The sequence below is a fragment of the Siphateles boraxobius genome, unplaced genomic scaffold (assembly GCF_051911475.1).
Source record: "Siphateles boraxobius isolate OS27281-9 unplaced genomic scaffold, OSU_SipBor_1 66, whole genome shotgun sequence".
NCBI classification, from domain to species: Eukaryota; Metazoa; Chordata; class Actinopteri; order Cypriniformes; family Leuciscidae; genus Siphateles; species Siphateles boraxobius.
The window spans coordinates 4,683,733-4,696,527 of NW_027509193.1; the positions used below are offsets into that span (position 1 = coordinate 4,683,733).

The 12,795-nt window shown below is 35.7% G+C and overlaps 1 protein-coding gene across 1 annotated transcript; it reads right to left on the reverse strand.

Moving 5' to 3' along the window:
- Positions 1–392: 392 nt before the first annotated feature.
- crb3a (crumbs homolog 3a) lies at positions 393–11,939 on the reverse strand. Its single transcript, XM_077211797.1, has 4 exons — positions 11,545–11,939; positions 10,604–10,795; positions 6,959–6,996; positions 393–2,000 (listed from the first exon to the last, which is right to left on the reverse strand). The coding sequence occupies exons 2-4, from the start codon at positions 10,671–10,673 to the stop codon at positions 1,791–1,793; spliced, it is 318 nt and encodes a 105-aa protein (XP_077067912.1). The 5' UTR covers positions 10,674–10,795; positions 11,545–11,939; the 3' UTR covers positions 393–1,790.
- Between the last annotated feature and the right edge of the window lie 856 nt (positions 11,940–12,795).

The window sequence follows — 12,795 nt, forward strand, 5'->3', positions numbered from 1 at the left end:
GTTATTTCCTGTGAATGTGAATCTGATACTTATGATTTATTAGACACTATAGGTAACTATCAAGAGGAATAACAGGTAAACAGTAAAACTATATGCACTACAAACCAATGTGTTTATGATAACCATAATAAATTAAAATACTATGATGATCGCAAATACCAGCTTGCAACATCATGCAGTGTAATGGACTGTTTACGTACAGCTCAAACAGGCTGACACCAGAAACCTTGCACATTCAAGTTAAAATTGGCTGTTGATAAAACATAAATTCCGGTTCTGGCTTCCGATGCGCCAATACAGCATTCCGCAGAAACAGCCACAACATTATATCACGGCACTGCTCCCATTGAGAATCAGGACTATATATATTCAGCAGAAGAACAACACTTAAATGAATTAGCTCAATCAACATGTTTTATTGAAAATGTGTGTGGTGTCCTCAATATTTTTAATATGGAGTAACTGCAAAGCCATCCGAGACCATTCTGAATTGAAAATATAGTAACTCCGCTGAGTGCCTAACGACACCCTTCAGCCATGTTTATATTTCCAATATAGCATAACCTCTCATGCCTTTTTGTTTAAATATAAACTGCACAACTTATCAAATTCTAAAAAGCTGAAATTTGAAAAGGCATTCAAGTTAAATAGAATGCATGAAATATTTGAGTGTAAACATTCATGCCATCATAAAAATAATCAAAAACGATCCTAAGTAGAATTCATTGTTGCACTGATCAAATTTCTGGACAATTAGTAAAAAATATATAGATAAAGAAATGTAACTGAGGTAAATCAAGAAATATTGAAATATTTTCTGAAATGATCAAAGTGGTTTCAACCAACCAGATATGAGAGTAAAAACAAGCAATATTGTGAGCAAATGGATCTCAATAAATATTTAAAGGTGTAGTGTGTAAAATTTAGTGTCAGAAAACAGACACTGCCTCGGAGCGCCATCTGGTGGGCCGTGTAGGCAGTGGTAAACTACCCCCAAATTAATAAACCAGTACAGAAGTAATCAATAAATTATCGAGGAGGGTCATGCCTTTTTCACAATCATTTTGGAGGGTCCTAGAAAAATGTATTGCTGGCGAAGGGAGGGTCAAGTCTATTTTGACTATAGATCTCAAAACTCCTCTGGTAGCCCCTTAAATAAAAAACGAACAGTCCCTTAGAAACAATTTATACGATTTTTTATCAATTTCATTGGTGATTTCAAATAAGAATGTTAGTCGTAAGCTTGGTGAACAGCTTTCGAGAATTTGAAGTTTCCCCATTTAATGAGATTGCATTAAATGGATGCCCAAGAGGCGTTTCAAAGATGGCCGCCAAGTGAAATGACTTGCCTTAAAGAGATTTGGTCTGGCCCTTTTCTGAATGCAAAAACAAACAGATTGTATTTCTAATTTGTGCCACTAGGAGTGGAAAAATTACAAACTTCACCTTTAAACATATCTTAAGGTTACATAAAAATATCAGCATTTTGATGTGTAAAAGAATAATTAAAACACAAAATTAAATTTTCAGAGAAAAGCTACCAGTCCAAAATAAGAATATCAATGCTAGAGAACAGCACATGCAGATCTGTACTGTGAAATGTGTTTCCTTTTAGAGAGAGTAGTTTTCCTTCAAGTTTCTTCCAAGTAGTCAGACTCGCTTTGTTTAGCCAAAACATTTGGCCAAGTTTGTGCCTTTAGAAACAGTGCTTAGTTAATGTTTATCCGTTTAACCATTTTGGAATTGATTCACCATCATCATGTGCTGCTGGTTAGTTATAAACCAGTGTGTCAAATCAGTCTCTCCTCCTTGGGTAGTTTGAGGGCGTCTGGCGTCTCTACACTACGGGTTCCTGTTTGCTCCTCTGTGCTGGGGCGATACGTCCCCTCCGTCTGTCTCTTCTTCTTTACCACGCAGAACAGGAACACCAGAATCGCCGTCAAAATAGCCACCACTCCCAGGACCACAGTTGGTACAACAATGGCCACAATATTAGGGCCCTGGACAAAGAAAAGTAGGAATGTTAATCATCCAAACGGAAAAAGTACTACAGGACGCTGGACTGCATTAAGCACTGACTTATTGAGATATTGTGGCAATAACTATGTTTACATAATGCAATATGACGACCAGATTTTAATTTTAAAAAAACTTGGCACCCAGAATATTTAGTTATATGAATTACATTTCTCAAAAAGTACCGCCGACTACGGTACCAGTCGCTACTGAAATTTAAAAAAGGTGACGCTTTGAGCGCAATCATAAACACCTCTGATTGTCTTTTGCACTCACGCGCTCATCGGAAATGTCAGTGATTGGCTACAACGATCAGCCCCTCAAAAACATGTTGTAAATATACATCAATGACGCTCTTCAACGAGCGCTTAGATGCAGACGGGGCGTTTGAAAACAGGCGTCTATCAGCAGAGCGGTCCACTAATAGACGCCTGATTGTGCTTTCAAACACTCCCACTCCTGTTTCTTAAAACACTTCCGTGTGCTCTCAAACGCTCCGGTTCGTTGATCATTGTAGCCAATCACAGACAAATCCGAAGAGCGCACGAGTACAATAGGCAATCAGGTGTTTACGATTCCGCTCAATAGCGCTCAAAGAGTTACATTTTTTTAAATTTCAGTACCGACTGGTACCGAAGTCGGCGGTACTTTTTGACAACTCTAATTCATATACCGTTAACTAAATATTCTGTGATATTCTATGCAATATATCAAAAGAAAAAAACTGTTCAGAATTCAGAACTATAATCAAAACATAGATGGAGTAGATCACATCTATGAACACCCCCAAAGCTTCATAGTTCTGTATCTCTTCATGGGTCGACATTTCATTCGATAACGTCGGGCAGTTTTTTTAAATGCCAAGTTAGATGATCACGTTATTTTACATGTGCGTAAGCAATGATTCTAACGCTTGTTCCTGCTGCTTCTTCGTCTTTGTTTTTTAGAATCAGGAGATTCTGTACTCTTTCAGAAGATGAGTAATCGCGCTCCCTAACATTTTACAGTGAAAACAGAGATTGCCGGAAAATTCCATCAATGGCGGGGAAGTGTTGTACATAAATGATGGATAACTCCATCAATGGCAGGAAAAGAGTTAAGCTCATAATCACAGTAACCATAAGAGTAGTAAAATATGACATATGCCAAATATAAATTTCAATAAACAGGCACATAAACACTAATTCGCACCTTACAGTATACTACTCTGACCAAAGTATGCATGTGCTTGTGATGTAGCCTATACGAATGGCGATTCGTGCATATTGGTAAAGGAGTCAAATTTTTGGGGTGCTGAAGAAGCCGAGTTCATGTTGACAATGTTGAGCGATGAATATAATGGAGTATATTGTTGGTCGAAAACTATGGAATGCCAAAGCTGACTTAATTAAAAATAAATAAATACATAAATAAATATACGAATAAATGTAAAAAAGCAAAAATACATAAATAAATACATAAATAAATATACAAAGAAATGTAAAAAAGTACAAATAAATGAGTATTTATACTTTTACTTCCTTATTTATGTATAATTGTATTTTTTCACACATTTATTTATTTTTTTATTTATACATTTATTAATTTATTTATTTCCACTTTTATTTATTTCCACATTCATTTATTTCCACATTCATTTATTTCCACATTCATTTATTTCCACATTCATTTATTTCCACATTTATTTATTTCTGCATTTCTTATTCTGTATGCTAATGAGGGGGGCGTGTTTTACCTCAGACATCAGCAATCGAGCTCAGAGTTGCAGTGCTTAAGCTTTGAGGCCACAGTGACACCTTGTGGTGTGTGACCAAACGAAACGCAAGAGGTGTGCGGACAATATCACATTTTAAGTCATGTATATCACCCTAACTGTATGTAGGGTAGGCTATATAGGGTTAACACACATAGCACACATGAACAGAAACTGCACTTCAACTGGTCTGATAGCAGACACTTGGACATGGAAGCGCATGAAAGTATCCACTATTAACAACAATGTAAACGCGGTGGATAGGGCTGATAAGAGCTTGCGTTTATTGTCGATGAGACTCGCACACAAGCGCAGAACGCGGAGAGAAACCAGCGCACATTTGACTGACTCCTACGCAAGCATATTTATCAATGAGTTTGAAACGCGACTCAATACACTGTTTACATTTGCGTTTCATAATTTCGTATGCATAACAGGTGTCAATTCAAATGCTTAAAACACAACCCATATTTCATAGATGCTGCTCTAAGATACTGATTAATCACAAGTCATCAATTTTGAATTATTCTTAAATCAAACAAAAGGGGCTCATGTAAACGCAGCTATAGTGAGCCACGCATCTCACCCCATGCAGTGGAGGACAGAAGCATCATCATGCCCATTCAAACAGCACCTGTTGTGCCCATGCTCGTGGTGATATTTCCCCCTATAAATTGATTTTATATCTACCCAAACCTTATTAAATAGGTAGAAAGTAAAAGTCGTTATGAGATTAATGTTAAAAATAAATAAATATAGAAACATGAAATGATGGAATCAATTAAATTGTATGTTTAAATATGAAACTAAAACAGCCAGTAGGTGGCGGTAAGTCACTGTCTTAAACAAGTGAGTCATATCATTAATCTCATAACGACTTTTAAGCAATTGTAATTGCAGTGTAAAAGCATTCTCCTCTGTATTAGGATTTTGACTTTTAATGACTTAATGACTTTATTAATTTTATTTTACTGATAACAGCATAGTGCCTTATTATAATTATAACTAAGTAGTTTATCGATTAATATTAAGAACTTGACATTTATGATGATGTATAGCCTACCTATTTAATAAGGTTTGGGTAGATATAAAATCAATTTATAGGGGGAAATATCACCACGAGCATGGGCACAACAGGTGCTGTTTGAATGGGCATGATGATGCTTCTGTCCTCCACTGCATGGGGTGAGATGCGTGGCTCACTATAGCTGCGTTTACATGAGCCCCTTTTGTTTGATTTAAGAATAATTCAAAATTGATGACTTGTGATTAATCAGTATCTTAGAGCAGCATCTATGAAATATGGGTTTTCATAAGCATTTTATGTGTTTTAAGTTAAGCATAAACAGTGTATTGAGTCGCGTTTCAAACTCATTGATAAATATGCTTGCGTAGGAGTCAGTGAAATGTGCGCTGGTTTCTCTCCGCGTTCTGCGCTTGTGTGCGAGTCTCATCGACAATAAACGCAAGCTCTTATCAGCCCTATCCACCGCGTTTACATTGTTGTTAATAGTGGATACTTTCATGCGCTTCCATGTCCAAGTGTCTGCTATCAGACCAGTTGAAGTGCAGTTTCTGTTCATGTGTGCTATGTGTGTTAACCCTATATAGCCTACCCTACATACAGTTAGGGTGATATACATGACTTAAAATGTGATATTGTCCCAGACCTCTTGCGTTTCGTTTGGTCACACACCACAAGGTGTCACTGTGGCCTCAAAGCTTAAGCACTGCCACTCTGAGCTCGATTGCTGATGTCTGAGGTAAAACACGCCCCCCTCATTAGCATACAGAATAAGAAATGCAGAAATAAATAAATGTATAAATAAATAAATGTGGAAATAAATAAAAGTGGAAATAAATGAATCAATGTATAACTAAATAAATAAAAATGTGTGAAAAAATACAATTATACATAAATAAGGAAATAAAAGTACAAATACTCATTTATTTGTATGTTTTTACATTTCTTTGTATATTTATGTATTTTTGCTTTTTTACATTTATTTTTATATTTATTTATGTATTTATTTATTTTTAATTAAGTCAGCTTTGGCATTCCATAAAAAACAGACATGCAGACATTTTATGCACTTCACCAAAAAAAGGAATTTAATACGTCCGCAGAAACGTGTTTTGCATTTGATGCAAGTAGATTAAAACAGTTGCCAGTAACACAACTACAGTGCTGTGCATTGAGGTATGTGAATAATGGCGGTAAAAATAACCACAATTCTTAGCGAATAATCAGAATAATTACATTATTGGTGCACATGTAAACGTAGTCCTTCTCAATGCAAGGCATGCAATGACTGTCTGGCCCAATTTTTGCATTTCAAATGAGTGACCAAGACAAGATCGCCTAGTTTCTGTTAAACTCAAAATTGAAATGAGAATCTCTTTTACACTCAATGCCTGAATTTAAGCTGAGCTTAAATGGAGGTAGCAAACATGATTTGAGGACGTTGTCAAATGGAATGAAATTCATTTAACTGCTGTTGGTGCAGATGTTAATAATTACAGTATTCTTTCAGTATGAATTACCCATAAACATAAACGTTATTAATATTTGTATTTTTTATTATGAAAGAACGTAATACTTTTAAACATGATGAATTGAATGCATCCTTGTTGAATAAAAGTAACAGTAAAGATGTAACAGCACAAATGTTTTCAACATTGATAGTAAATGTTTCTTGATCATCAAACCATCATATTAGAATGATTTCTGAAGGATCATGTGACACTGAAGACTGGAGTAACGATGCTGAAAATTCAGGTTTGCATCACACTGATCACAGGAATAAATTACATTTCAAAACATATTAACATAGAAAACAGATATTTTAAATGATAACAATATATATTAATGTTTTTTTTATCAAATAAATGTAGCATTGGTGAACATAAGAGACTCCTTTCAAAATTCATTAAAAAACTAATTCTTACTGACCCTTAACTACTGGCCATGGTTGCACAACTATTCCTACTTTTCCTGCATCTCATGTGCGGGGCTTCTTAATATTCAAAGGGAGCCAATTCTAATTCTTATTGAGCAAATGAATAGACCATTCTCCAACAGTTAATCAGGTATTTATGAGAGAAATCATTTTGACAGTTGATGCCCTTCAGGCTAATATAGAGAGGGGAAAGAAACACACCGCTACACCTCAAGAAATCTCTACTTACTGGGCTGGGAGTTGTATTGGGCATTGTGGTGTTTTCCTCTGCAAATAGAAAACATTAAAATGAGATGACAATTAATTGTACAGATTATGAATAACATTCTCTAATATGAGTACTCATCCTAGCTAGGAGTGGCTCACAAATCACAAAATGGTTTCTCAGTGACAGAGTTGTAGCTCAAAATAGCATGCGTTTTCTTTGCGGCTCTTTAATATTTGATCTGAGGTGTGTTTCAGGATCATTTCAAGTCACATCACTATGACATGCACCACTGTCACAGTTCGCCACTAACAAAAAAAGAAGCAAAGAGGATGAGAACTAGGAAACATTAAAAAAAGAGGAACTTGAGAGTGTTTTTATCATGTCAAATGGTGTGAACTGTGATATGTGATGTAATCTCACAATTTAAATGATTTGCAGCAACAATATGAAACACAGCACCCAACATGCAGCACATGTTCAGAGAGTTGGACATCTGGACCTTAACACAAAATTTGATAAAATATAGCTAAAGTTGAGAGGCGCTGATTTAGAGCTTATTGTGTGATTCTATATTAATACACATCTGAGCAGTAGCGGCCTTTGCTATGTACCATTTTTAAACGGGCCTCGCAACAGAAAGGGGCCTCAGCTTGCGCTCAAAGAAGAGCCCCGTCCCGTGCCATTACGCAGCCCACACACACAACAGGGTCATAAAATAACGAGGGCTTGGGGCAAAAATGTCACCAGACATAATAATATGCAATCAAAAAACAAGATATGGAAAAAGAAAAAAAAAGTAAGAAAAAAAAAGAAAGAAACGTTTTCTTAAAAGTTGACAAAATACACTTTTAGCAAACATACATGTTTAAAATGTGCTGTTTCTTCTGGGAAAACTGACAAAAAAAATATTTAAATGACTCATCTTGCACATACACGTGTTTTTTGACTAGAGTGACAATGTCCCTCTCCCTAATGCCACAGAATGAGCAAGACGCTATGAATGGTTACTATAAGGATATTGTCTATTTTAAAACATAGGGATGAGCCTTGTGTCATCCCCCTTCCTGTTTCAATACGCCTATACAGGAAAGAAAAAGGCTTGTGTCAAGTGATTACATGGTCTTTGAATATTTTGTGTGGTACTGCATGACGTCATATTCAGTGTATATGTAGTGATAATTTTGCTGTTGACATTTACAATTTTCAACATGAACATCTGTTATTTGGCCTTTAGCTTTTCGAAGTACTGTCTAATGTGGCGATCCATACAATGGTAGTTGCTGTTAGAAAGTTAAATTCATTTCTGTGAATTATAATGCAAATTCATTTATTGTTTTTCCACCATCAACTCCGTAATGTTTAGAAAAGTCTGTATATCATTTTTCATTGGTAAACGTTTTAGTATACAATATATGACACCAGACATTGCTGTTTATAACTATGCACTGTTATATTGTTGTACATAAGATGCATTGTTTTGCTGTAGCACCAATCCCTATATTGATAAGCTCTATCACAGTCTCAGAATTTATATAAATCACCTTATACTTTATCATAGTTGTCTCCTTGTTTAAAATTAAAGAAGGACGGGCAAATTATCAAATGATGCATGGTGCCCCATAATTAACCTCAATTCTCTAAGCAATAACAAATCCCTCAAATAACAAAAACCTCAAATAATCTTAAAGTTTGGCAACTTTGTAAAATCTTACATTTGTGATTGTTGCACTTTGACAACCTATAGTGTGCTTTTGAAGGTCAGAGAACAAGTAATGGTACAAAAACCATTGACTTGATTGAAAATAAATGTTACACTTGCAAAGTGCTGATTTAGGGCACGTTTACACAACAACAATGCTAAAAATGAAAAAGTTCTTCCTTTACGTTTTTCGCGTACAGACGACGACGTTGTCAAAACAATCCCTGTTCACACAGATCCGCAAAAACGACTAAAACCGCTGTATTATTCACGCCAGACCTGTAGATGGCGATGCCACTTTGTAAAGAAACACGGCTGAACACCTAATATGCACGCATGACATCACCATTTTCCCAAATCAGCATTTTTGTAGTTTACACTGAGACGATAACAGTATCGTTTTCAGAAACTTGCACTTTGAAACCTGTTTTCAAAAGGTTGCATTTTCAAGCCCAAAACCTTTGTTGTCGTGTAAATGAACAACGAAAATGAATTAAACGTTTTCAGTTTTTAGCTGAAAATGGTGTTGTGTAAACGGTCCCTAAAAATAATGTTTAAATGCTATGAAGGCACAAAAACACAAATAGAAGAAAGAGAAGAAGGGAAAGAGAGAGAGTGGGAGAATGCATATGAAAAAGCTACAATGTTAATCATTCACGAGAGTAAATAATCCCTCAAGGACAAAGATAACTTTAAAGAAGGAAAGGAACTTGTTGCAGGACTAATCATGAAACACGTGAATGCAGTTTAAGTATGTAGTGGGACATTTTTTGATTAAATGTTTTCTTTAAAAGAGTGGCAAAGAAAGTTTTTAGGAAGATGGAAACTTTTGTTAATTCTTTAATTAGTTTAACTTAGTTGAGTTTGCTTTGAAAATATGTGCTTATGTTGCAATAAAGAAATGATGTAATGACTCGTACAGGTTCAACAAAGGGTATTTTAAAAAATAGCAAAGAAACTGAGATTAGCAGGAAATGTACATCCCCATTCCTAGCTCAAGCACACCTGGTGCAACTAATGAAGCCCTTGATTAGTTGCATCAGGTGTGCTTGAGACAACACCCATTTTTCAGAATAATTGTGAGACTGCGGAAGTCATTAAAAGTTGCATTTTGGGGAAACCACTCGAAACATTTGTTGTGTTGACCTATATCAATTACTTTTGTTTGATTTGTTTATTGCAAACAGCTAAAAGTCTGTACATTTTGCCAATGAACCTGATTTTCAAAGGGGGTTGACTAATTTCGATATCAACTGTATGTATGAATCTCAACAAAATGTGTTCTCCCCAAAATGAGAAGAAATAGAAATTACATGTAGCCCATTTGAAGCATTGTGACATTATTTTTGACAATCAAGCACAATTCTGTACCAAATTCTCAATTTTTAAATCAGCATCAAAGTATGCACAACAAATACTACTACAATAATGCATTTAAATAATAGCCTATATAAAATGTTCACAATAAAGTAATGAGAACTAGATATGTTGTATTACAGTGAATAAGTACAGTTTGTGAGGGGTATGTACCTGCTACATGTCATGAAAATAAAGTCACAATACAGAAAATAGTAATTTTCTATATGGAAAAAATAATGTATTGTGATTTTGGGGGTAAAATGTGATCTGGGAAGATTTTATGATACTCATAGTTTATGATTACACAGTTCTCATACCTTTTCGTATTTTTTTTATCCTAATGGCCAGTACAATTTTATGACCTCCCAACAATACCTTATATGTTTCTGCAGAAAACTGACATGCTTGAGCTTGTTTCTGGGGGCACTTCAGGCAATCCAGTACAAACTCGTACTAACTTAGTACAAGTTAGAGGAGTGTTACTCGGCTCATGTTCAGATTAATCTGACGCAACTCAATTGAGCCGTTTAAACGCAGTGTATTAATAATCCGGATACTCTCAAAGTTCAGTTTCGGACATGACTGGAGAGGTGGAACGAGTGACTCACCCTGGGCCGAAACATTCCTGAAAAGCAGCAGCATAAAACTCCCTGCCAAAAGTCCAACCTGCCGTATCATCTCCGGGATGGAGTCAATCTGCACCCCTACCCCCGACCAGAAGGGGCTGACGCTCCGGCTAGGGAGGAGCGGAGGTGATCAATAAATCATGTCCGAGATCAAAGAATAAAAAATCTAGCGAGCTGCAAAAGAAGAGTAGAAACGTCTGTTAGGATCTGAAGTTGGTTTGCAGATTTGATCATTCCTATTGTTTGAAACAGTGGGTTTCTTCATAGAAACACAGATGCAAATAAAGAACCTTAATCTGTAAGAGTGTACAAAGGAACTAGCTGCTAGGCCTATTTGTTTTATAAGTGGCTTAGAATAATTTAGCTCACTAATCGTTTTGGCTATGATCTCCTAAATTTAAAAAAAATATCCAAATGCACTGATTCATTCCAGTAGGCCTTGTTTTTTATCTGTGCAAACTTGGATTTTAAACAAGGTCACCATGTGTCAATTCTGTTCTGATAACACATCAACATTTACTAATACATTATTCAAATCAAATGTTATATTTGTTAACATTAGCTAAAGCACTGCCAAGAAACATGAACAAACAATGAACAGCTGTATTTTTATTAACTAACGATAACAAAGATGAACAAATACAGAAACAGATGTATTGCTCATGGTTATGTTGGTTAATACATTAACTAATGTTAACAAATGAGACCAGATATTTAAGAGTGTCCAGATGTATTGAATGCGTTTAATACTTAACAGCTGACTCCTGGCAGGTAACGTTAACTTACTTCATTTTTCATTTATGTTCATGTAACGTTAACCTTTATCCAGTTCATGACATGAACATTTCTTCCACCTTATTTGTGTTGCTAAGGAAACATTAATCCATTCGATATACGACACATAAACAGAAATAAACTCATACCTGTGTGTCCACCTTCATAATCCACGATGTTTCCTGGCGAGGTTTTCTGAATGTATGTGGACTATATGTCCGCAGGTCGCTTCCGCCTCTCACCTTACCAGTCAAATTAAGGATTTAAACCGAAACTAGCTCGTCACTCCGGCGTCCTGCTCATAATGAAACATTGTCCTTCGGGATCCTGCCCTGCTTTCAATGGTAGTCTTGTATTTACTAGAGTGTTGAGTGAATGTTCGAGCTGGGTTTGTCTTCTTTCTAAATTCTCATCGCTGATCACATGGTTCAGTGTCGTGTTACAACACCTGAATCCAGCTACTACCTGTGGCGCGAGACAGGCGCGCTATTGTGCGCCGAAATCCACCTGCGCACTAGAGCGATGCGCGCGCTCGTGTCCTCTCCCAGTAACGGCTTTACTGACGCACGTCATCATCACTGTTTCGATCTTTGCGCCCTTTACTAATTTGAATGTTTTATGAACTTCAAACGGTACTGAACCCGACTGATTTGGGGGTTTCAATGGAAGCTATTTTTAACTTTGATTTTTAGCTTTCATTTATTACCTAACCTAACCTAAATAAGAAAATAAGCGTAAATAAATGAAACAACATAAACTATCCCTCTCTCTCACACACGTTATCAAAAATACATTCAGTTTGAAATGTTCTCTCAGTGTTGCGACCTCCAGTGGTAGCGAATGAACTTTTAATCTCATAAGAAAGAAATTCTTGACATACCACAATTCTGTTAATCCTTTCCTCCTTTTAGGAAAAGTATTAACCACTTCGTGTCTGTTGTTTCGTTGATGGTACACACACAGAAAATCACAGGAAAAAAGGAAATTAGCATAAAACTCACTCACAGTAAAAAGTACGACGACAACAACAACGGAGATAATAATATTATAATACACAAATATAGCCTACAGTAGTAGTAGCTGTAATAATAACCATAATATATCTACAGGCATAAAAGGCAGAATGTGTTTAACAAGTTAAAAAACAATCCACAATACATCAACATCCACTAATCATTCTGATATGCTGAGTTAATATCAATGTGGAAACAGAACATGTGCTGCTTAATATTTTGTATAACCGTTTTTTCAGGATTCATTAAAATAGAAATAGAAAAAAACTTTTATTTAGCAAGGATGTTTTAAATTGATAAAAAGGGATAGTAAATATTTATGATGTAGAAAATATGTCTATTGTGAATAAATGCTGTTCTTTTTAACTTTTTTATTCATCAGTGAAT

Bases quoted from the DNA above. Each gene is read 5' to 3' on its own strand.
- crb3a (XM_077211797.1), bottom strand. From the start codon at position 10,673: ATGATACGGCAGGTTGGACTTTTGGCAGGGAGTTTTATGCTGCTGCTT. The intron at 6,997-10,603 runs GTGAGTCACTCG...TTCTATTTGCAG, and splicing joins CAGGAATGTTTCGGCCCAGG to AGGAAAACACCACAATGCCC. The intron at 2,001-6,958 runs GTAAGTAGAGAT...TTCTTTGTCCAG, and splicing joins CCAATACAACTCCCAGCCCA to GGCCCTAATATTGTGGCCAT.